Here is a 23356-nt window from a genome sequence, read left to right on the forward strand (position 1 = left end):
TACTCATACCACTGCAGAACACAGATCTCATCTACCCTTTGATGAAATAGAAACTAATTCAGAATGTAGATAAGTTTGTTTATTTAGCTGCATAGTTTTCGGGACAAATTTCTCTTTAGTTTTACAAAGAATCCACATGCTACGGTCTCTTAGCGTAATTGTGCTAACTTGATATGCTTAATTATGCAAATTATGGACAGTGGATTGAGCAAAGTGCTAAATTAACTGCCAATTTAAAACTAAATTACTGATAGTATCTTAGCTAAATGAACAATCCTCTACTGGAAACCACTTGAAAAGAAGAACTTAATCAAAAAGAAAGCAGTTTAAAAACTTTTAATATATATACTTTATATAATGTATACTTAGCAAGACAGTGTGTCTTCCAAAATTTGAGAAATAGATGAACAAAAAAGGATGGAGGAAAAAAAAACAAAAAAAAAAAACAACAAACAACAAAAGAATGACAAAAAAAAGGTATTGATATTCTTTTAGTGAGCTCAAAGAGCAACAACATCCCATCCAGCAATATGGAATTATAAAATGCTTCTGTCATTGTGAGCACATTTCAATATCCAGCTAACTGCTCTCAGTCATGTGCCCTCATGATTTAAATTATGCAGGTTTTTAAATTTCAACTACACAACACATCAGCTGATGCTTTGATTGGTTCCCTCTGTCTGCAGGCTGAAGGTTGGTCGACCAGCTCATGCAGCGTTTAGTTCGGATTGTAAACCTGAAGACGTACTACTACAGAGATTTAAATGCTTCGATGCAGCATTAAAGAAAACATACACCAAAGACGCTAAACATGAAAAGTGGAATCATTTGAAGTGTTACAAATCCACCAAGTCAGTTTGTATTTGGCCTCATGATAAAGACTTAATAACGATTGAAAAATTTCATTCTTAAATACAGGAACATTCAAACGCTTTTTCCAAAAATATTTTAAACACTTAAACTGATATTAAAACTAGAAAATGAACAAAAGATTGGTGCTTAACTCCTCAGCTAAGGAGTGAGAATTACTGGACCGAGGACAGCAAATGGCTGTGTTCATCTACATTGGTCTCTCTGGAAGGGTTGGGTGGGGGGGTGGACTGTGGTAATGTATACAGTCTCTATTCTGTTTCCTTCTATTATTCCTGTCTTCACCGTAGTGTGACTGGCCTTACTGGACACACACCTCCAACCAGCAGCTAGTTTGTCAGTCAGTCAGTCTTCCTGCTGCATCGCTTTGAGTTAAATTAATTCAGCATTTAAAGCAAATATTAGCCATGCATGAGATCCAAGTTTCTAATCCTGACTGATTCAATTTAGCGCCAGGCTGGTCAAAGCAACCATATATTACATGCTTGTTCCCTTTACACACACACGCACAAAAAAAAAAAGGCCATTGAGTGTGCCACGTAGTGTCCTCATTAATATTCCAGCAATAGTTCTGAGTTTCTTTGTTTTTTTAAAAAACATGCATTTAAAACAGACAGAAATGGATGGTCGAGAATCAAAATGGTTGTTCAGACATTCTCCTGCACACATGCATCACATTCACGCATCCACTCAAATACACACATGCAATGCAAACACAGAAATGTGAACCTTTCTCTTTGCCCTATCCCCCTTCCCCATTTCCCCCTACTGTAGTCCCACACTTGATTTGTAACAGCAAGTTCCAGAAAGAGCACTTGTTTGTTTGTTTTTTTTCTAAAAAAAAGCAGAAATATGGCTTTACATTTAAAACCAAAACAATTGATGAAACCAAAATTTTCTCATCATCCCAAATCATCCAAATCCAATCCAAATCATTTCCATTTTCCCAATTTCAATTATAATTCTATCAAGTACATTTGTGTGCGTGTATGTGTATTTATATATGCAGTTAATGCATGAATTGGTTGATGTGTGTGTAGCATGGGTACAGCTGGTAAAGAGGTGGTACTTGCTGGCATAACCTGGTTTTCAAAGTATCAAGGCTTTGATGTGGTGCCCAGTGTAGTGCAGCAGAGGTCCTGCAGGGAGGCCTGGAGCCAGCCCTGAGAGGAACATACAGAGACAAAGCTGCCAGTCTATGCACACAAACCTGCTGAGGTCAGTCATTCACAGCCTGTGTGTTCTTTTCATAATCTATAATCTGTGTCTTTTCTGACTTGCCAGTATGTGTATGTGAGTGTCTGTGTGTTTATGTGCGTGTCTGCGTTTAAGACCAAATGAAAATGTGTTTTGTGCCAGTTGTCATTTGTGTCGTTCGGATTCCCCAGCAGTGCGAGTGTGTATGTGGGATTGTGATTGTGTGTTAGCCTGCCTGCTTGTTCAAGAGTCTAAGTGATCATTCCCGTATGCTGGCAGAGTAGGAGAACTGAGGGAAGTGCGTACGCTGATCTGAATCCTCAGCATCTAAACTGTCATCTGCATTCGGCACAAAGGGAGAGAGAAAGAAACAGTTTCCCAACAGACATTAACACTCATAGATCTTTAGAAACATAAATGCAATCTGAAAGCACAAACTTACACTTATCTGGGGGAGTTATTGTAATGGTCTGTGCTGTGAACTCATCATCGAAATAACGCGTGTCAGTCTCTGATGTGACCTGGGGCTTGAAGGGTGGAATAAGCTGAGGGGCAGAGGAAAATTGGTCATTTTAACTCTGAGAGCACGTCTGTTTTCACACCCCTGGTCTCTCACCTTTCTTTCAGTGACATCATGCCAGTTGACGGAGATGAAGAACTTGTGGCTCATCACTTCTTTGGCATCATCCGGTCCGCCTCCGAGCCTGTAAACAAAACAAAAACAACAACACTATGATCATCAACTGCACACACTGCAAATGCTGTCATTGGAAATGTTCAACAAGCATTTATGTTGTTTTGTTCTCTACCCAGCTTTTATTTACCAATTTATCAGCAAATTTACTCTCCATTTCCTTACTACTTATAGGTGCATGTGTTATTAAGACCGCAGGCAGGACTCGATGTGCTAATAATAGCGTTTGTTCGACTCTTACCAGAAACGCTGGAGCTTGACCAAACAACAAACAATTATGTGCTTGTGTGGCCATTATGTTGTTCTAAAACTAATCAAGAAGGAACACGAGCTTAAATAATGTGGTTACTTGTTTTATGGCTGAATATGTGGTGCCCCAGAGCACAGTGGAAGATTCAGAAAACTAATCAACTGCAGCAGGCGAGAATACCAAGAAGAAAACGTTTTTCTTTAGATGTACTGCTGCCTTTCCAGGAGGCAGGCATTCAATTGAAAAGTCACGTTTGCACACTATAAACACTCTGTAAATAATAATAAACAGCACTTATTTCAACAAGAGCCTGACCATTACTACCCCATCACAGACACATCTACTTGACATGCATTTTGGCTGGTCAAAAGAAATGCAGCACAAGAATCTTAATGTTCAATGCAATTCACACAGTGATGTTGTTAGAGAGAGCAGTGAAAGGTTATTTTTTTATGACTGAAAAATGTCCTGCAAAGTACTTTTATTCTACAATAATAACATTTAAGCAATGCTTTTCAAAAATAGTTGATAATATTTTTTGTTTGTTCCAAAATATCAATATCGACCATGAAAGCTCACTATAGGTTGGACGCTGAGCTCTGTGATCGATGATCTTCAGAGCAATTTCCAATAGTTTTATGTTTTTGTCCATGTCAAGACAATATTTCATGATCTATGTATCATCATTATTTGTGGCATTAAATTAATATTACATTTAGAATAGAATCATTGCTTGCAGAAATTGACAAGCACATATGCACATTGTGACCAGCGGATTGTCATTAGCAGTGTTAGGTGCGTGCAAATGACACACTGTGGTTAAACAGAGCAGAGATCGACAGATACACCAGCTCAGTTTCCTAGTTTGCTGCTTTGTAAGATTGCAAATGTGGCACTTATCCTACTGTCATCACTCAGTGAGAAAATATGAAAAAGATGCTATCTCACAGTTTCTCTCTCACTCAATATATCTGGACTTGATTTTTTCTGCTTACCTTTACATGGTTACAGTAAGAACAACGTTTCCAAAAAATGAAAAATTGTAAAACATTTTCATTTTGGTTACATATCTGGATAAGAGACACCATTGTTTTAATACATTCTCTTTTTTTTTAATCCCATTTATGATGTCTGGAATTTCTTAAATGTCATTGTTAGACGTCTGTTTAACAACCCAAACACAAACACAAGCACACACCTTTGTTTAGGATCCTTTTTGAGTAAACCAGCCAGCAGGGCCTTGGCTTCAGGAGCCAGGTTCTTAGGGAAGCGGATTTCCTCCATGAGGATGAGCTCAAAGAGACGCTCGTGGTCCTGGTTGTAGAAGGGCAACCGGCCACACATCATCTCATACATGACAACACCTAATCCCCACCAGTCCACCGCTCGCCCGTAGTCATTGTCCTCCAGCACCTGGCAAGGACAGGATAGAAAAGAGTTGAGAGAGGAGCAAAAAAAAACATTTGACATGAAGTTTATTTAGATGCAGGAGTCAGTTATCCCTTCATATCAGCTAGCAAATATTTATCAGCTGTCATTCAAGTGTAAAAAGGATTACAGTAACAATGTAAACACGATCAGAAAACATTCCTTTACATACCAGTTGTCGCCTCAAACTAAATTCGATGTTAGCAGAGAACCCAACACTGTCATCAAACCACCAAATCAACAACTACAACTAGTTTCCATTTTGTGCTCATTAAACTTCGTGTCCTCAACGCTTCTTCACATAAACCAGGTCAGCATCCCTACTGATGTCAGAGTTCACTGTCACAGTGGAGTTACCTCTGGTGCCAGGTACTCCGGAGTTCCACAAAAAGTTTTCATGGTGGCACCATCTGTAATTCCCTCTTTACATAGCCCGAAGTCTGTTATCTTTATGTGGCCATCCTTGTCTAACATCAGGTTCTCCAGCTGTTCCAGGGAAGATTCAAATTAAGATTCAAATTAGTTCACAGTTGTTGTGCAAAATGGACTTAAAACTGGAATATGGTGGAAAGTTACATTACATGAAGTAGTGAAACTTTGACGAGACTGGACATATAACAAACTCAGCCAAATTTCCAAAATATTAACAGTACATTTTCAGAACAAGCAGACGTCTTACCTTCAAATCCCTGTAAACTACATTTCTTGAGTGAAGGTACTCCAGTGCTGACACTATTTCTGCACCATAGAAACGTGCTCTGTCTTCTGTGAACACTCTGTCTCGTGATAAGTGAAAGAAGAGCTGGGAAGGATTATTTAAAAAAGAAAAATAAGGGACAGAACAAATCTTTATTTTCCTCGTGTTGATGGATTTCAAAATAATTCTTAATTTGAATACAGTTCTTTATTATTTTCCATAGTCATTTTAACGTGTTCTTTCATCATGTCTGTCAGTATGTCATTTAGAATGAAGCTTCTTAATCTAAATTGTTGGTTTAACAGCCAGCTGTACAATAACTCAAGTAGCCCGTCCAACATAATGGTGTTATAATTAAGTTCAAAACTCAGAAAGTCTTTCATACATCACATCACACAGCCAGCTCACAGTTTGACTTAATTTGGATGTTTCCAAAAAGTATGACAGCTGGATTTAATGACTCAAACTAATGCAGCACAATGTATTTTTCACCCCTACTACACCTGTCCATTCCAAACGGTCATAACACAGCAGAGAGAACTGTAGGCCAAACGTTAAAGAGAAAAACTTACTTCTCCTCCATTTGCATACTCCATCACGAAACATAGCCGGTCATGTGTTTGAAATGCATATTTTAGTGTCTGGAAAACAGAAAAAGGAACAAAACTTCATGACAGCATTACAGAGATTAAGTTAGAATGCATTTTCATGTTTCATAACTTACTGTTAGAAATGCGTGCCGCGTATTTTGGAGAACTCTGCTTTCTGTTACTGTGTGTGCCACCTCATCCTGGAGAAGTGCAAAAACACAATCAGAGCCTGCAATCATAGCAAGATCGTGTGGCAATAAATGGGTTTTTAAAGTGAAGGTTTTACGGTGACTAACCTTAGCAATAATGACTTCTTTACGAAGGATTTTCATGGCATAGTACATCCCTGTGGCCTTTTCCTTCACCAGGATCACTTTGCCAAATGTCCCTTTGCCCAGCAGCTTCAGGTAGTCAAAGTCACTCATGGTCTAAAAGAAAATAGTCAGAGGTAAAGCCGTGACAAAGATGCATAGAACTGCTAATACCTTCAAACCAGTGTGAGTTTACATCCAGCAGTTAGACTCTGCTATTAATCTCTGAGTTATTAACATGTGGTTTCCATCTTTAAAACATGCAGGAATAGCATTGTGATGAGTTAGTGATTCCTCATTTCACTGTCCACATTGTTGACATTTGTGCACTGAGACATGATACGATGCTGCATGTTGAAATAGCTGCATGTTAAAATATAGCTATATTATATAGCTATATTTTCATATACGCATTTTTTTATGCATTTACTTTTTAGCTGTAGGTTTTAAGTGTGAATTGAGACAAAGCAGGAGGAAAGCCAATTTTCTACAGTGAAACATTTTTTGGAGGATTTTCACAGTTCGTTAGTGGCTGTTGTGTAAGTACAGTTAGGGTTAGGTAAGGTAGATGTGAATCGCTATTTAAAATAATATCACATACACTGTAAAAGAGGAAGTCATTCAAATTCAACAAGGACAGTGCTATAAATGCTAACAGATATACGCACATACTACCCTTTACTCATTTAAAGGTTGCTTCACAGAAAAAATGCTGAGAAAGAGGCTTAAAGTTTGAACAACTTGCTCAATAAAGATGAGCTTAGCACGACAAACACGGCAAACATTCAGCTGCCAGGCTAGTGCAAATACTGACCACTTTTGTGTGGGATTTGGACATAGCAATCTCCATCTCCTCTGTGCCGCTGCTGTCACTTGGAGAGCCAAATTTGATCTCCATGGGCTCCTCATCCTGCTGCTGACTCTTCAGGCTATTTGCCACTGCCTGGATCGATCGCATCCATTCTTCCCTGAGCAGGAAAAAGAACACAACCCTTAGAATATGTAGCAAGTGCCGTGCTGATGTTACGTTGGATTTTATTCTCGACAAATACGGGATGGAAAATGTATTGTATATTGTATTGTATTGTATATGTATAAAAAACAGAAATCGTATTTAAATATTGAACTTTTTGACTTCAGACAGATGTTATAGATGTATCAAAACATAGACATTTTAAATAAAAACCCAAACAAACAAAACAGCAAACTCAGTTTAGAAGGTGGAGGATAATCTGTACTATTCAACTAGGGGATGCTGGGATTTGGTACTTGGCAGAGCAGATGTAAACAAAACCGAATGATGATTGCTTGGGCTAGGGGTGAATAATCAGTTCTAATCTGGCCCTGAATTCTATTTTCAGCACGATGGCATTTTCTTCTTACACAAAATAAAATCAATTTCACTGTCGTAAACAAAAGACTATAACGGGCCTCTGTATTAGATTTTGTAAAAATGTTTATCTTTGTCCTCACTTCCTTTAAAGAAAGCCTTCATCATCCAAACTTGCCTTAGCAAGTTTGCCTTAACTAACTAAGAACCAACAAATGATTTTAGGGTTATTGTTACGTTACTGCTGTCCTAAAACATGACGCATGTGACCCCTTATTTTACAGTTTTCTCAAAGGAGCAGTAAATAATGAATGCCTTGACTAAGAAGCTAGTGCATGGTGTGATCTGGTCACAAATTTAAATTGTTCATGTGTCTGACAAGAGAATAAACAATTCAGCTAAGAGCGATTACGCTGAAAATTTGACTGCACTGAAATACCACCAGAGGAGTAGGAAGTTAAAAAAAAAACAAAAAAAAAAACACCATCTTTTCTCCTATAGTGTGAGCAGAAATTGTTTTTGTGAGTGAATTTTTGAAATGCTCTGGTCTAAGCTGTCTTCAGACAAGATGCTCTTGTTTTCAGAAAGGCTACTTCAATCACAGAGCCAAAAACGCAAAACTCATGGAAGGAATATCTTTTACCTCTCCTCGTTGCTGTCCACGTGGAAGGTGCGCTCAATGACCGAGGTCCACTGCAGGCAACGAATGACAAATGTGTTGGGCCTGGGGCGCTCTGTCTTCATAAGCTGGCATTCTGCAAAACGGAAATGTACAAAAGGTACGAACAACGAAGCATAAAAACACTGTGCACTTTAATCTGGCAACTTGAATTGGAATGTGCCGACTGGAACGGAAAACTGACCTGCCACAGAAAAGTTGTTGAGTGGTGGGAGACTGTGGTCACTGGACACCTCAGGCTTCTCTTTGTAGCCAATGAAGGAGCCATCGCTCTTTAAAATGAAGTATCGAGGCCGCCACGTTTTGATGTATTCACCTAGTAGACCGAGACAGATCACAATTTTTGAGCTTTCATCTGTTCCCATTTGGCTACTAGCTTGTATAACAAATTACACTATTCAATAAATTTGATTGAGACGGTGCACTGCTGTTCTCCATCGCTTGAAAAGTGATGAATTGACAGAGAGCGTGAAAGTTGTATATAATACTGAAATGGTAAATTTTGAGATAGACTATCACGTCAAAGTAGACTCAGATGATGGACAGAAACATGAGGGGCCCCCCTTACCTCTCTTTTGAAGCCATCCCTCTCTCACAACACTGACTTCATTCATGCTGGGGCAGAAGACTGTCTGGGTTGGAAAGGGGCTGCAGACAAGCTGGTGGAAATGTGCAAACTGTTCCTATTGGTCAAGTGCCTGACAGTGGCTCAGATGCAAAAAAATAACTATACAATATAAGACCTAGAAGAAGGGGAAACAGAGACACTGTTAATTTGGAATTTGGGATAAAAATAACAGGCCTGAGATTGTCCACCAAATTCAAAAACAGTTGTAGTTTTTGTAGCTTTAGCATATTAACTTCAGTCATGTGAGAACGGCTGTAAAACACCCACATTAGTAAAAAACATCAGAAAAGTTACAGCGTGTCAGGTGAATAGTTGATATATGGCTGCCCTTTTACTATTAGTTAAAAATTGAAAACCTCCACTAACTTGTAAAGGTGTGAGAAAAACAGGTAGTAGGCAGGATATTGAGATTTATAATCTAACTCCTCTCTTTGAATAAAAAAGCCTAGCCTCGGGGAAATGGGTTTTCACAAGTATTTGTCCTTTTGACTGCAGAGGAACATTGAAAAATAAATGTGAAACGCCACAGGGCCTTAGGGAAGTAAAACTACAGCTGGAGAGGTAGAGGTGAACGTACAAGTGAAACTGATTTCTCATAACGAAAAGAAGGTTCAGATGCATTGCTCTTGATGCCTATCTGAGTGTTGTCACTTCGACACCCTGCTTGAATAAATTCTTCTGTTATGGAGGCACTCTGCTCCCTTGAAACACAACTCCTCAACAAAGAAAACAGCTAAAATGTGCATGTCTGTTCAGCCCTTACACCCAACCATCTGATAATTCAGACAGTGACTTTCAAAGTAAGACTAGTCTAGAGACCATCACTATCAAACTCCAGACACCTCTGCCACCTTTTGCAACTGTCCCGGACATTTCCTAACATTTAAGTCATCTTATATCTAAATATAGACTGCCCGTCTGTTGTAGTGGTGCCAACGAATTGTGTGGTAATTGACATTGATGCAACAATAAGGAAAAAAAAAAAAAAAGGGGGGGGGGGGGGCTGCAAAGCTCTTTTTATTCTCAAATGTACTGACCTCAAACAGCTTTTGCTGAATGTTTGAGTAGAGGCCTTACTGATCCAGGGTCAGCCCTGAATCAACAGCTTATGTTAGATAATAGGTTTACCAGAATTTCACAGCATTTCAGTGAAAGTGTTGGGGTTTAATATTACAGTGCATACAGTCAGCAGAACAAAGACTGTTTGAACTGCTTTGTTTACAAAGATAAAGACAGATAAGGCTCCTCTCGACTTCAGACTTGTTTATGGTGCATCCAAGGGTTGCTTATCGCTGTACACCTATTTATCTCAATGCCCCGTGTAATGTGTTGCTGCCGTTTGCACTAATAAATAAGATGCAACAACTTTCTGACTGCCAACTACACAACTGAACTATTTCTCCTCACAAACACAACGCCAGTCGCAGTAAAAAAAAAAAAAAAAAAAACGCAGCAACGCGTCGGAATATGTTGTTTACATGCACCGCAATTTGAAGAAGAGGCTGACATGTGTTTAAAAATCGAAAGTACCGATTACTCAGGAAAATGAATGCGAGTGAAATCGACACAGTGTGGCCGACAGACGACGAGCAGTCCAACGTAAACATTATCGTAACGTCAACACATCCTCATCCTCTCTCGACTTAGCGGCTAGCTACCAGAGGCAAAGTCAACAAACATTACCTTCAAAGTTCAGGACAGGTCGTTAGCTTCTCCGGCGGCGTTTTTAACGGCAAACAAGTTTCGACAACACTTCTTCTCCAGCCGTTGGATGTTTTTTTTAGTTATTATTATTGGTATTTGTTTTTTTTTTTTTTTATTGGCCAAGCGGCTCGGCAGACAGCGGTGAGGACGCGGACCATGACCGCATTACGACCAAACAAGGCAGCTAGCCAAAATAGCTTTTCGGAGCTAACGGCTAGTTAGCATGTCAGTTAGCCACTTGGGCTACTTCTCTCTCTCTCTCTCTCTCTCTCTACTAGCTACCCCCCTTTTTTTTTTACCTTACCTCGACTTCAGTGACAATAAATAAATAAATACATAAAAAAATACACAAACCCAGCCGGAGGTCCGTGAGGAGGCTCAGAGCAGCGCCGCGGAAAGCTCCCTGGAAGCTGGTGTGTACTGAACTCTGTCAATGATCACACAGCTTTTAGCCGAGCTTGTTGTCTTCTCTCCCGGCGGCGGCGTGCTCGGCCAGTCGCTGCTGCAGTGGCTCACTGGAGCGTATGCAAAAAATAAAAAATAAAAAAAATAAAAATAAAAAATAAATAAATAAAATAAAAGCTAAGAACGAAGTCCACCAAGCTCCAACTTGATGGTTAGTTTATGTTGATATACGATCATTCAATTATTTCCAAATCCTGAGTTAGATTAAAAAAAATAAATAAAAGATAAAATTTCCTCCTCTTTGTGTTTTGTTTTTTTTTTATGTGGAGAGTCTCCTCGCTGAGCGTGGAAAGCTCCTCCGTCCCGGCCAGACAGCACAGCAGCCCCGCAAGACGCGCACCACGAAGAGGAAGTGACGTACGGATCCCGAGAGGGTCCAATGCACCTGAACGGTCGGTGTGAATGTACATCAAGTACCGTAGTGTAACCTTAACCTCACCCCCTGCAAGCTGTGCACCACTGGATTATTCATTGGCAGAGATGGACAGTGCAAAAATGTCAAAATTTATGTGAAGTTTCCCCATCCTAACCCTGCAGTCCGGATCTGCTCTGTAGGAGTTGTGCTTTCAGTCCACATGTTTTTAAGAATAAAGAACCAATTTCCGTTTTGTGTGTGTGGGACACAAAAACTGTTTGTGCATGTGCAGAGTGAGCTGATTCAAACGAGAGAGTGTCAAGGTTATAAAAAGGTATCAAAAGTTTATTATTCAGGTGTCGTTTACAGAATATTCCTGAGACATAGTTTGATTAATGTCATCAACAGCAAGGGGTTTTGTGTCATAGAGCTTTACTCTGCTGCCTTTGTTGCTTTCGTTGGAGGTATCGAGCACGAGCGTCGCTGACACTGGCTTCGTCGTTCCGCTTCTCCAGTTTTTTTTGTGACATCCTCAGTAGAAACCTCTGAAGAAGAAAAAAAAAAAAGAAAAAAAAAAGAAAAAGAAACCAAAGGAATCAGTTTATTATTAAGCAGGACACAGTTTAGCCATTCATTCACAGAGCATGTAAAATCACAACGGTATGCATTAACCATTAAACTCTATAACATCACAATTTCTAAGGGAGGGAAAAAAAAAAAGAAAAAAAGATCAGATTAATTATTCAAAAACCTGGTTGTCTTTTGGCTGCTTCCCTGGTCTCCCATTTTTTCATCTCTTTGTCTGTCACTTCTTCTCTGGCCACACTGCTCAGCTCATATACATCCACCTCATGGAGTTTAGGTAACAAGTCCTTCACCCACTCATATCGAATAGGACACACTGTCCTGATGTACACACGGGACGTCACCAGCACGTCATGGAAGATGACCCAGTTCAGCTCTGCCTCCTGGTCAAACAGCTTGGAGTGACAAGGAGTTGCAGCAGACATTAGAGAAGCAGCATAACAGTTAGTTTTAAACACAATGTATCTTCTATTAAAACTTTAAGGTTTCTTTTTTTTTTTTTTTTAATAAAAGAGGTATTCAAAAATAAATTTACTGATGACGACGGATGAATGTGGACCATGGATCCATGTCCATCCATTGTGCAAAACACCTTTCCCATGGACCTGGGTGGGACACACAAAAAAAAAAAAAAAAAAAAAAATTACTGAACATTGACAGCCATAACAATTACATAAAAAAAAAAAAAAAAAAAAAAAAAAAAATCACAACAACAAGGTACATAATTCTAAATGAATTCGAATTAACCTTGACGATACCTTCTGGCGACGTTGGTGAAATATCCTGTGCACAAGCATTGTCTTAATAGTTCACTCTTGTTGCCGTCAAATGTTTCTACAGGAAAATTCCTCTTCTAGGAGGCAAAAGGGTCATGTTAATTATTACCGCGGCGTGTTGGCGAAAGGAATGCTAGTGATAATTAATTGCTGCTGTAATCTTTCCATTAACAGAAAAAGAGTTTACAGTAATTTTAGTATTGATACTTAACGTGCTGCAATCAGTGGTGAGAAAATGATTTGGGTGCATTGCTGTACCTGTTGGAGGCGGAGGAGGATCTCTCGCAGCTGAGTTTCTACACTGAAGGCCGATTTTAGCGCCCTCCAGTGGATCCAGTTCTCTTTACACCACGCTGAAGGTCTGTCACTGCAGAAAACAACAGATAGGCTTAAAGTCACGAGAGCTTTTGCAATATTGCATAAGGTTTTGCATACATAAATGATGCTCTAAAAAGTGACTTTTGTTACTACAAACAAATCAGTTAACTGTACCTGGATTTGCATGACTGAAAAATACTCAGGAGGGTGGCGAAATCATTCATACTTCCAACTCTGGTGGCCAGTCCTCTGTGTTTCTTATCTGCCTCCTTCTGCTTCTCTGGGCGACCTGCCATGTCAGGGGTCAAGGCCACAAGAGAGCTTTACCTTATCCTCAACAAATACCATTTCCTGACTACATGTCAAAAATCCATGAACTACTTCTGACCTGGCCTGATGAAGATGTTCTCCACAGACAGCATGGCAGCCACAGGGAGCAGCAGGTCCTGGCAACCGAGTGAGGCGGCTTTGAGCAGAGACCTGGTGAGGCCTGGGTGTAGCGGGAACTCCACCATTAACTCCCCCAGCTGGGTCACTCTACCTCTCCTGCAGCCCGTACAATAAGCACACAGAGCCTGTGAAAATTCAGTGAGGCTTGCTTAACTTGCCTCTGCTTCTCTTTGAAAACCAAACACTTGGCCAACAGATATGCCCACTCACCTGTCAATAGCATCAAATTGATAGAGCTGTTTTAGTGCTTCTAGAATAAACCTCTCCTCTGGACGGTCCAGGTATGGAAAGCTTAAAAGAAACGAGATGTTAAAGAACTTGGGAGCTACAAGAAAACAAAGATACAAACTGGGTGCCACTGTACCTGATGACATCATTAACTCCCAGACACTTGAGTGTGAGTACCACTGCGGTCAGACTTGTTCTCTGGATTTCTGGAATTGTATATTCAGGCATGCTCTTTTCCCAAAATTCTTTGGTATAGATCCGAAAGCATTTCCCAGCTGAGATTCTCCCAGCTCGGCCTGCTCTCTGCTGAGCCTCACTCCTAATCCCAGAAATAAATCCAGTCCAAATCTCTGTTGGCAAGCTTTCTTAATGGCATGAGTCTTAGCATTAGAAAAAATATTGTAAAACAAAGCTTTTAATGGGTTTAAAACAACATTTTATGTTTCACATGACTCACTTTGATATTGGCACGACCTCCAAGATATCCATGCCCACCCTGGAGTTGTGGTTGAGCTGCTTCACAAAGCCACTGTCTATGATGTACCTACATCAGGCATAATGATGGGCATTGCAGTGAAACTGATTCAATATAACAATTTCATGGATTCATAAGGCAAACCAGCGACCTCAGTGCACACTCACTTTATACCGTTGATGGTGAGAGATGTTGCTGCAATGTTAGTGGCTACTACACACTTCCTTATTCCTGGAGGAGGGGGTTGAAAGATCTGTCTCTGTTGATCTATGACACGGTGGGGGGAAAAAGGACACTGATTTAAACTTTAAAAATGTTGCCCCATAGAATAAGATGTAATAACTCTTGTACGTGTTTACCGGTGGGCATAGATCCATAAAGGGGCAAAATTAGAAGGCCCTCCACTGTTGGGTCCTGCACATCAAAGCGATAGTCTACAGTCTCTGCTTTTTCAAACAGCAAGTCACAGGCACGCTCAATCTCTGACTGACCTGTCAAACATGAAGAGTTAGAGCGGCAGCCAGTGGTTTGATATCGGTTTTGAGGGAGCTTTAACTTACCTGTCAAGAATACAAGAATATCCCCAGCCACCTCACTTGTGTGCACATCAAAGGCCATTTTCACAACCTGTGAAGCAAAAAGCTGTCAGTAAGCAGGAAGCTACAACAGCAAATGCATTGCTGTGAAGTTAAAGTGAAAGGTTTTTCCTGTAATATTCTTAACACTAAAAAAAAAAAAAAAAAAGTAAAAAATACAGAAACTCATTACCTCTTTTACATAAGCAGTGCTTTCTATGTCCTTTGGCCCGATGGCAGAACCAAAAGTGCAGGTGACAGGAAAGGTCCTTCCAGGAATAGCAAAGACGGGACAGTCGCCAAGAAAAGATGACAGTTTGTCACTTTCCAAGGTGGCAGACATTACCACCACCTTCAGAGGAAAAGCTCGACCTTTTGTGGCTTTAGCAGGGTTAGAGAAGATTTTCTTCAACAAGCCCAGGAGAATATCCTGCAGCAAGAACACACACATTTTGTCAATGAGTACAATGAAGGACGAGGGGAGCAAACGTTTTTGTTTAATCTTTTTCAATCAAAAGAAGATTTCATGATATTCAGAGAACATATTCTGGCTTACTGTGTTGAGGCTGCGTTCGTGGATTTCATCCAAGATCACGACACTGTACTGAGAAAGTCCCGGATCTGCCAGGACCTCCCTGAGCAGACAGCCGTCTGTCATGTACTTCACCACCGTGTCCTGGCAAGAACAGCCCAGTATTATCAGACATACAACAACAACAACACTGCATGTTTTTTTAAGCAGGGATGTTTCATCCACGTCTCTCACTTGAGATGTGCAGTCATCGAAGCGGACCTGGTAGCCGACCTCTCTGCCCAGAGGACACCGCATCTCCTGGGCGACTCTCTGGGCCACCGTGATGGCGGCCACCCGGCGGGGCTGGGTGATGGCGATCTTTCCATATTTGCAAAAACCTTTCATAAAATAAATAAATAAATAAAATAAATAAATATGGCTCGTTCTCTACAGACAGGTCACACGTGAAGCCCCGACGTCAGAAACAAGCCGGATCATCAGATCGTCGCACAGACGTTGAAGCTACAATTAGCAGGATTACAACTCACCAGCTCGATGCAGATACTGTGGAAGTTGTGTTGTTTTCCCGCTGCCGGTCTCACCGGTGACAACCAGGAAAGGGCTGTTTTTCACAGCCTGGGTCAGCTTGTTTCTGTGCTGGTAGATGGGCAGCTGTTTGGACTCGCTGTCTTCGGAGTCCCATCTCGTCGATTTGGACATACCTGACAACTCTGAGCGGCTTTATCTGCAGAAATCCTGCTTAAAGACGAAAGGATAAACTGCTTCTAATCACGCCGAGGACGATTTAGTTCTGCCTGTGCGACATAAAGAGCGATGAACTTCACTTTACACCATTTTAGCTGAACTTTTTTGCGTTTCAGACGACACGCTCGATCGCCACTTCCGCAAACTGACCCATTCCGCGTTTCTATTGGAGGACTAGTGAGCACGTGATCCAAGCTCCTCCACCACAATAAAAGCCTTAAGTAAAAGTTCAGTTTTTTGTTTTGAATTTAAAAAAAAAGGATAAAGTAAATCAATTGACTTGAATTATAACAGATTGAAATTTAAAGACTTTTTGTTTTGAATGAATTCTTTAATAAAACGGTGTAAGCTTCAGTGATCAGCCAATTAATTGTAAATAAAAGCAACCAAAAATCATGCTAGCTATTTCCCCATTGTATATCACCATCAAATAAAGTTCTATTGAGCTGACAGTCTAATTATCTGGACGACTCCTGTCAGTACCTTTTATTTAAGATGCAACTCCAAAAGCTACGAATCCAGATTTTATGTCAGACAGGTAGCTTGATTTTACTAATGGCAACTTTTTAAACTTAGCGTTTCCAAATACGACTTCAACTAGCTGCCCCTTTTTGATCATTTACAGCAGATAAAGAAGAGGACCAGCAGAGACTACTGTGTAAAAAATCCTCTGTCCTGGCCCTGGTCTGATTCTTCTTAATTTGCGGCTTCCTGAAAAAAGGAAAAATAGACAATTGTTCAGAGTGTTGGATGCAAGTAAATATGTAAAGACACTTTTAAAGACAGTAATTATTACACAACCTCATAAAAGGATTAATTGTTGCCCCACTTACCATTGTTACAGGTCTGTAAGCAGTCTGGTCCTTTACAGATCTCTATATCACAGTGGAAATAGACCTATGCGAATAATAATAATAATAATAATAATAATAATAATAATAATAATGCACCAAGGCTAAAAAGTTGCAATCATGAATGTATTTTATGTACCTTAGTTTCAGGAGTCGGCGGCTTCACAAAGGAGAACAGCTTGACGACAAACCATTTGTGAAGCGAAGGGTGCATCAACTCTTTGTTCGAGACAACCGGCAACGTGGCAGTTCTGCTGTTATCTCCAGCAAAAGGGCATCTGGATTGGATGCCAAGATTAGCATCAAATCAAACTCAGTAAACCTTTTCCAAATTCACAGCACCATGTTCACCCTTTCACAAGCAGGTTCCATCTTTGTGGGTCACGTGGGTCTTCTGTCGGCGTGGCCCAGCAGTCCTCCAGCAGCAGCACCAGGTCCTTGTCCTCATGTTTGAGAGCAAACACCTCTACGTGCACAGGCTGGCCAAGCTCAGTCACTGTTGGATGTTCACGAGAGGAATAGAAAGAACTGTAAGAGGAATCTGCAGATAAAAGCCAAAAACAAGAACAAAAATACGTTTCCCAATGATTCAAGGCTGAAACTCAACTTTGAAAGTAACAGCATCAATTTCAGTTAGTATGAAAATGTGTTTTGAACAAAGCATAAGCAGGAAATACATATACAAAAGTAGAATGTAAGAATCATGGAAAGTAAAAAACTAAATGTAAATTGCACACTTGACCTTTGGCAAACCTCATTTCAATGCTAAATATTCCTTTGCTCTTCAATATTGTTGAGTTCTCAGGTTTTTTATTCTGGATCTCGATGCCTAGTTGAGTCATTCGGGCCAGTGCAAACCTACAATGCACCGTAAGACTTAAAAAAAAAAAAAAAAAAGAAGGGAAATTTAAGTGGAGGTGTATTAGCTTTCAGTAGCAAGAGAAATCAAAGTTTCTTGTCCTTACCGGAAAGGAGTGTCATAAAATACAGAGCCGTTATGTAAATGTTTCCCCTCAATGTTGACCCAGTAGATTATTGTACCATCTGCAACCTGCAAGACAACAGCCAAACACAACATTCGTCACAGCAAACAAACAGCTTATGACATGGTCTGACTTCAGTCTTGGGAAAGGATGTAACTGGTCTACATTTACCACGGACTGAGCACCACAGTCAGTGAATGGAAAGCTGAAGGTGACAGAATCCTTCGATCTGCTTTTGGGTTTACAATTGTGACTTTGACTTGACGGGATCCTGACTGCATCCAGGTTGAGAGGTGGGACTGTGGCACTCTGGAGGATGGTAATGTTGAAACCATCCCTGTCGCAGTAAAGCTGACTTTGGTCATGCGTTTTATTTGCTTCAGTGGGAAACACAGCGGTAATTATAAACTCACGACATTCTGAAGCTTAATGTATCTGTTCACGGGGAATTACTACCTTCGATTTTCCTTTCGCAGATGAGAGGCACCGACTTGACAATTTCAATTCTTCCTCCGTCTGCAAGTGCCATGACGACAACAGTCAGACTTGTGATATACTTCTAACAAACAAAATTACAAAGAGATTGGAATATTGAAATTATTTTTATGAACATACACACAAACAGAATCAGATTGAGGAGAGTTTTCAGCTTACTTGTCTTTTCACGAAACAGCCATGGGAAGCTACTGTTAAGACAGTAAAGGTGTCACTTCGTACAAGGAAGTAGTGACACTGTTTCGCTATTGCTATAGCTTGATAATATCCACTGCGTTCATCTGAATGTAAATGTGAAAACAAACAGAGTCACAGTGAAAACATTCATGAACAGCAAACACAAATACATCACATACACACGCCTCCACATGAGAATTAGTCCTGATTTACCTTGAACGTAAATGCTGAAAGGAAGATCAGCAAAGTGCAGCTTTGACAAGTAAACAGACATGAACCCATCATGGCAGAGCAGCGTATCATTAGTCATCGCCTTATGAGCTGTTGCTTGAAATTGCTTTGAAGCAGCACGGACTTCACATTTCAAAAGAAACAGTGATATAGAAATAAGTACCAACCAAACAAAGTTTGTCTCCATCTTTAGCTGCGCAGCCATAGTGTCGCAGGCGCAGCAGCTGCTTCTCATTTGGCCTAATTGGTAAAAGACTCACTGAGTGCAAAAGGAAACCAAAAAAGGGTTAAAGCACCGAGCTGACAGTGTGGTGTTAGTATCATAGCATCGCTGTGTTCATATCTGGAGTTCTTTGTGTGTATACATACCTGTTTTTAAAAACCCCACAACATACAAGTCATGATTAGCTGAGAAACAGAACACACAAAAATCTTCTATTTGATCCAAAAGTGAAACTTTTAATAACATAAAGGAGGTTTAAAGATGTGTAAAATACACCTCACATACACGTTTGCACAGGCATTCTTTTTCTTGCGTAAATCACAACAAATCTGAACTTTTTCTTACTAAAATGCAACATAGGCACGAAAGTCCTTTATTTGATGAGCTTTACGAAACAGCAAGCAGAGAAATGAACAGCTGTTTCAAGAGTTTCTCTCTACGGACGGTTCAGCTGCTCTGTGCTCCGGTTGTAAATTGGGTTATTATATTGATTCTCTGAGAGGAAGACAAAAACATGGGACACCAGTTTAGTGCGCTGTATTTTTTCATCCTGAACATGCCCAAAGGTGAAGTCAGCACTCACTCTGTTTGGCCTGCCTCTTTCCGAAACCTGCTGCAAGACAGAGCACCACAGAAAGAGTCGTCATTTGAAGGCAGATAACTAACTATGGTAGACAACACGAGGCAAATAAGAAGTTAATACCTTGTTGATGACTCTCTGCCTGAGCAGATGCAGCTTGTTGCCTGCTGAGTTCACTTTGGTTAACTGTGTGAAAAAAAAAAATTAAGTTTCCCAACAGCAATCAAATTTTGTAAAGTGATTAAAAGACTCTTATATTACCATAATGATGGTGACTGAAGCTTGCTTGTCGAAATCTGTTGATAAACTCTGGAGAAGTGAAGGGAAACCTGATTACTCAGTTTGTTTGTTTGTTTGTTTTTGTTTGTTTTTTTTTTTTGATACAAGCAGTAATAGTGTTTATTATTAAGCACCTCTGTGAAATCTCAGTTTTGTTCTTGTACTTTCCACCCTTTCAAAGTTGAAATCGTTCAAGCTTGGATAAACAGAGACACTTTGAGTGGGTTGATCAAATACACCTCCTGTTAGAATATGACGGGTTCTGGTGGGGTCACCCAGCTGGCTGACCGGGTCTTGGTCATCGTTTTCTAATGTTTAAAAGATAAGTTGAAACAGACATGAATAATGTGGAACAAAATGACACTGGCTTCTTTACAAGGTGACTGAACAAGAGCTGCATGAACTCACCGTAAACCAGATCGTTGTGTATTCCTACAAGAAAAAGAAACACATTGTCGATAGTGCGTCACATTTAGCAGATTGTGTAAAGCCGAGCAAGGCAATAAGTGTGTGTGATTGGAGGTTACCTCTCGGGCGCTCTTGTACCGGCAATATGCCAGGAGGAGCAGTGATAACTGCAGAGGGACAGTACATGCAGAAACTTGTATAAAGTCTATCATATATGCAAATAACTGTGTACCAAGAAGCAACCTACAGAAGATGGCTGTAATTGAAATGGGAAATGGGAAATTATGAAATTATTTCTTACCCTGGATATCTGTTACTGCAATATCGATGCTATTGCTCCGTGATTTGTGGAAATAGAACACTGACATAAAAACAAAAGTGTTTTAAAAAAAAACGTTCTTTTATTTAGCATTTAATTTTTTTTTTTTTTTTTACTGTGGGCTAAGTGTGAGACAGTGGACAGATACTCACAGCAGCAGCAGATGCACAACAGGATGAAACCCACTATGCCTGCAGCGATGTAAATCAGCAGCAACACACCTCCTCTCAGTGTATCTGCATGAGAGATTGTGGCTTTACAACAACATGCTTCACAGGAAGCTAGTTCATCAGGTGTCCGCTCTCATGTGTTTGGCCTGTGTGGTGTGTGACCATGGAAAGGAAAAGCTTCCGTGTTTCTCTTACAGATGGTTGTTCAGACCAAAAAAAATAAAAAATAAATAAAAAATTATTCACTTACCGGTTGCAACAACCAACTCCAACTGGAAACAGCCGTCAGCCTGCTTACAGCTGTAACACCCCAGGTCAGGGTCCTGAAGTTCATCGATCAAGATGGAGAAGTTTCCATTTGAGCCCTGGTTTGGAAAGGTTTTCACCCGGCCATTTCTGGGTTGCAGAAAGTGAATCCGGCCTTCAGATGTGAGCTGGACCACCTGTTCACTCTCAGGCATTTGCTTCCATGACACCCAGTTGCTGTTGTTGCTGTTCTTAAAATTGCAGGGAAGGAGCACAGACGAGCCAAGCTGAACGCTGAGTGTGTGCGTCTCACAGTACTCCATATCCATCTCGCACGAGTTCTCATCGTGCTGCTCCTCTTAAAGGGAAGAGAGAAACACAAGGACACATTCCTGGTTCAGGATCACCCATCTCACATCAAATAAGCAACAGCAGCAGAAGAAGATTATAATGATAGATATGTTAAAATTCTGCTGTCTTCATATTAACTGTCGGCGTTGAAAATTCTTTTTTTTGCAAGCAAATCAATGTTCTTATTGTCTTAAATAATAAACCACGTGGACTGACCCTTGTGTTATGTCCATCTGTTTAGGTCAAACTTTTAAAGGAAGATAAGGAATAATATATATACAGTACAGGCCACAGGTTTGGACAGACCTTCTCATTCAAATGAATAGGGTAACATACATACGTACATATATATATATATATATATATATATATATATATATATATATATAGGGTGCTCACATTTCCAAACAACATTGCAAACTTTTATTATTAATATTTGCATTGAATCTCTGATGGATCAGCAATGGAGTTATTTATACATGTAATTAATTTATAATCTATGCTGAGTGTTTTGATGGTAGTATTGTAGCAGAAGTGTGTATAAAAATGTGTGTTAGTGTGTATTCAAGTCAACCTGTATATAAATACATAGATATAATCAGGCCATTTTAGGTTGTGAAATCGATAAAGTAAATCCACGCCACGGAGTTTCAGGTAAGAGAAAAATACTCAGTAAATTTAACTCAAACACCAAAGAAAAGTTCAAGTGAAGATAAGTATGATGGAACAATTAAAATGGCAAAAGAGGCATTTTATTTATATGAATAATTTTAAAAGTTCTTCTATTTCTGAGAGGGACTTACCATTTGATGAGACACACGTGAAACACAACGCTAAAAGGAAAAGCCACTTGTCAACCTTCATTGTAATCATCTCACACAATGTGAAAAGCTGTGTGATGATGCTGAATCTTAACCCCCCGACGCATCATGGGACAAAACCACAAGACCATCGCCGTTCATTTTGGTATTACGGAAATTCTGTGCTACTGTTTCAGTTTCACCTTAAGATTTAACACTTAGCAATAAAGCAAACAAATGCTTTGTAAAAATTTTTTTTTTGGTTGGGGTTCTTTTTTTTTTTTGATGATGATGATCGTATCAAACATTAACCTCAAATTCAGATGAATAAACATGACAAACTCTGCCAAAAAATGAACATCTACAATATGGAGGCTAAAGAAAAGACCGACACAACGACTGTGTCCAAACCACTTCCTGCAGAAACTGTTGAAGATGGGCCACAGGCAAACACTGAAAGGTGAAAGGAAAGCCTAACTGAGGTGTCTAACACTCAGGCTTAGAAAAACTCCAAGAAACAGCTGTACACTCAATAACAGCACAACAGCAAGTGAAAATATAAAGTAAAGTATTTAAAGCGATTTCTTCTTAGATGAAGTTTTATCTTTTACTTGAAACTCCAAATTTACAAACTACACTGCGAGGTGTAGCGCTGTACTACTGCTGCAGGAGAGAAACACTTTGGTGATCCACGTTTTGTTTGATAGGTGCTTATGTAGGTGCTCTGGAAATTTAGAGACACAGATACGGAAGGGCGTTTCTGTTATCGGAGGTAGCTTAGTATAAAGCTTATTCTTAGTTCATGCTAACATTTATGCAACGTTAGCTAAGGTGCCATTGTTGAAGGGTTTAACGTTAGCTTGATAGGCCCTTCCAGATTTTCCCTCCAAAAAACTTCTCTGCCAGTTAAGTGTTCGAAGGTCTGTCATGGTTTATGTTTATGTCATTAACAATTATCTTGAGGTAGTTTGTCTTTTTTTCTGACACAACTTCAGCTATGCAGATCCCTTATTGAATAATATAACTGATAATAAATTGAGACATTTTTTGTGGTATTGTCCCTTAATTCTTTTGTGTAGCACCCTATACTGTTCATTGGTTTGTGACATTATTTTTATGGCATTGAAAATGGAGGAAGAAGCAAGAAGAAGCAAGGAGGTCATTCTCTTGAAGGCCTAAAGTGCTGTGTTTTACCTCCTTGGTGAAAAAGGTTTGGGAAGAAGCAAATACACTTTGTGTCTCCTGGTTAAATCCATCAGATAAAACATAGTCCTACATCTACTGTGAAGCTCTTCTTGGTGAAATGATGAAACATGAACTTAATACATATATACATTTTCACTAATGATCGATGTACAA

At 39.8% G+C, this 23356-nt stretch overlaps 3 protein-coding genes across 7 annotated transcripts; all 3 read right to left on the reverse strand.

Moving 5' to 3' along the window:
• Window positions 1-1061: 1061 nt before the first annotated feature.
• akt2 (v-akt murine thymoma viral oncogene homolog 2) lies at window positions 1062-11177 on the reverse strand. Of its 3 annotated transcripts, none has more exons than XM_029517311.1 (14): window positions 10733-11177; window positions 8615-8789; window positions 8231-8362; window positions 8011-8122; window positions 6855-7005; window positions 6023-6154; window positions 5861-5926; window positions 5709-5777; window positions 5119-5241; window positions 4797-4925; window positions 4210-4424; window positions 2684-2771; window positions 2510-2612; window positions 1062-2406 (listed from the first exon to the last, which is right to left on the reverse strand). In XM_029517311.1, exons 2-14 carry the CDS (start codon window positions 8658-8660, stop codon window positions 2327-2329), a joined length of 1446 nt encoding a protein of 481 aa, XP_029373171.1. In that variant the 5' UTR covers window positions 8661-8789; window positions 10733-11177; the 3' UTR covers window positions 1062-2326. The 3 variants fall into 3 exon arrangements, with proteins under 3 accessions (XP_029373171.1, XP_029373169.1, XP_029373170.1); XM_029517309.1 differs by having other exon boundaries at window positions 6852-7005; XM_029517310.1 differs by lacking the exon at window positions 10733-11177 and adding an exon at window positions 10358-10676 and having other exon boundaries at window positions 6852-7005.
• A 358-nt stretch (window positions 11178-11535) lies between these two features.
• Window positions 11536-17784, reverse strand: dhx40 (DEAH (Asp-Glu-Ala-His) box polypeptide 40). Of its 2 annotated transcripts, none has more exons than XM_029516979.1 (21): window positions 17701-17784; window positions 17087-17611; window positions 16875-17013; window positions 16718-16781; window positions 15668-16595; window positions 15372-15517; window positions 15162-15281; window positions 14799-15035; window positions 14591-14657; window positions 14390-14521; window positions 14198-14297; window positions 14013-14099; window positions 13692-13874; window positions 13538-13618; window positions 13266-13423; window positions 13052-13166; window positions 12818-12926; window positions 12542-12636; window positions 12319-12388; window positions 11957-12178; window positions 11536-11749 (listed from the first exon to the last, which is right to left on the reverse strand). In XM_029516979.1, the coding sequence occupies exons 5-21, from the start codon at window positions 15837-15839 to the stop codon at window positions 11621-11623; spliced, it is 2223 nt and encodes a 740-aa protein (XP_029372839.1). In that variant the 5' UTR covers window positions 15840-16595; window positions 16718-16781; window positions 16875-17013; window positions 17087-17611; window positions 17701-17784; the 3' UTR covers window positions 11536-11620. The 2 variants fall into 2 exon arrangements, with proteins under 2 accessions (XP_029372839.1, XP_029372838.1); XM_029516978.1 differs by having other exon boundaries at window positions 11536-11743; window positions 11950-12178; window positions 17701-17780.
• Window positions 17785-18786: 1002 nt separating this feature from the next.
• LOC115053421 (uncharacterized) lies at window positions 18787-22065 on the reverse strand. 2 transcript variants are annotated; one of them, XM_029518093.1, is made up of 11 exons: window positions 22001-22065; window positions 20851-21204; window positions 20583-20666; window positions 20413-20472; window positions 20231-20278; window positions 20112-20135; window positions 19838-20011; window positions 19686-19733; window positions 19548-19610; window positions 19428-19454; window positions 18787-19339 (listed from the first exon to the last, which is right to left on the reverse strand). In XM_029518093.1, exons 1-11 carry the CDS (start codon window positions 22059-22061, stop codon window positions 19281-19283), a joined length of 1002 nt encoding a protein of 333 aa, XP_029373953.1. In that variant the 5' UTR covers window positions 22062-22065; the 3' UTR covers window positions 18787-19280. The 2 variants fall into 2 exon arrangements, with proteins under 2 accessions (XP_029373953.1, XP_029373952.1); XM_029518092.1 differs by having other exon boundaries at window positions 18789-19339; window positions 19428-19457.
• Between the last annotated feature and the right edge of the window lie 1291 nt (window positions 22066-23356).

Source organism: Echeneis naucrates, chromosome 13, assembly GCF_900963305.1.
Source record: "Echeneis naucrates chromosome 13, fEcheNa1.1, whole genome shotgun sequence".
NCBI classification, from domain to species: domain Eukaryota; kingdom Metazoa; phylum Chordata; class Actinopteri; order Carangiformes; family Echeneidae; genus Echeneis; species Echeneis naucrates.

Excerpts from the sequence above, each read along its gene's own strand:
- dhx40 (XM_029516979.1), bottom strand. The coding sequence starts at position 15,839 with ATGTCCAAATCGACGAGATGGGACTCCGAAGACAGCGAGTCCAAACAG. Across the intron at positions 13,167-13,265 it reads GAACATCTTCATCAGGCCAG|GTCGCCCAGAGAAGCAGAAG; the intron begins GTCAGAAGTAGT and ends CTGACATGGCAG. Across the intron at positions 12,637-12,817 it reads TCCTCCTCCGCCTCCAACAG|AAGAGGAATTTTCCTGTAGA; the intron begins GTACAGCAATGC and ends TTTGCCTCCTAG.
- LOC115053421 (XM_029518092.1), bottom strand. The coding sequence starts at position 22,061 with ATGAAGGTTGACAAGTGGCTTTTCCTTTTAGCGTTGTGTTTCACGTGT. Across the intron at positions 19,458-19,547 it reads GGCAGAGAGTCATCAACAAG|CAGGTTTCGGAAAGAGGCAG; the intron begins GTATTAACTTCT and ends TCTGTCTTGCAG. Across the intron at positions 19,340-19,427 it reads AAAGAGGCAGGCCAAACAGA|AGAATCAATATAATAACCCA; the intron begins GTGAGTGCTGAC and ends TCTTCCTCTCAG.
- akt2 (XM_029517309.1), bottom strand. The coding sequence starts at position 8,660 with ATGAATGAAGTCAGTGTTGTGAGAGAGGGATGGCTTCAAAAGAGAG. Across the intron at positions 6,155-6,851 it reads CCAAATCCCACACAAAAGTG|ACCATGAGTGACTTTGACTA; the intron begins GTCAGTATTTGC and ends ATTTTCTTTTAG. Across the intron at positions 2,407-2,509 it reads AATAACTCCCCCAGATAAGT|ATGACAGTTTAGATGCTGAG; the intron begins GTAAGTTTGTGC and ends TGCCGAATGCAG.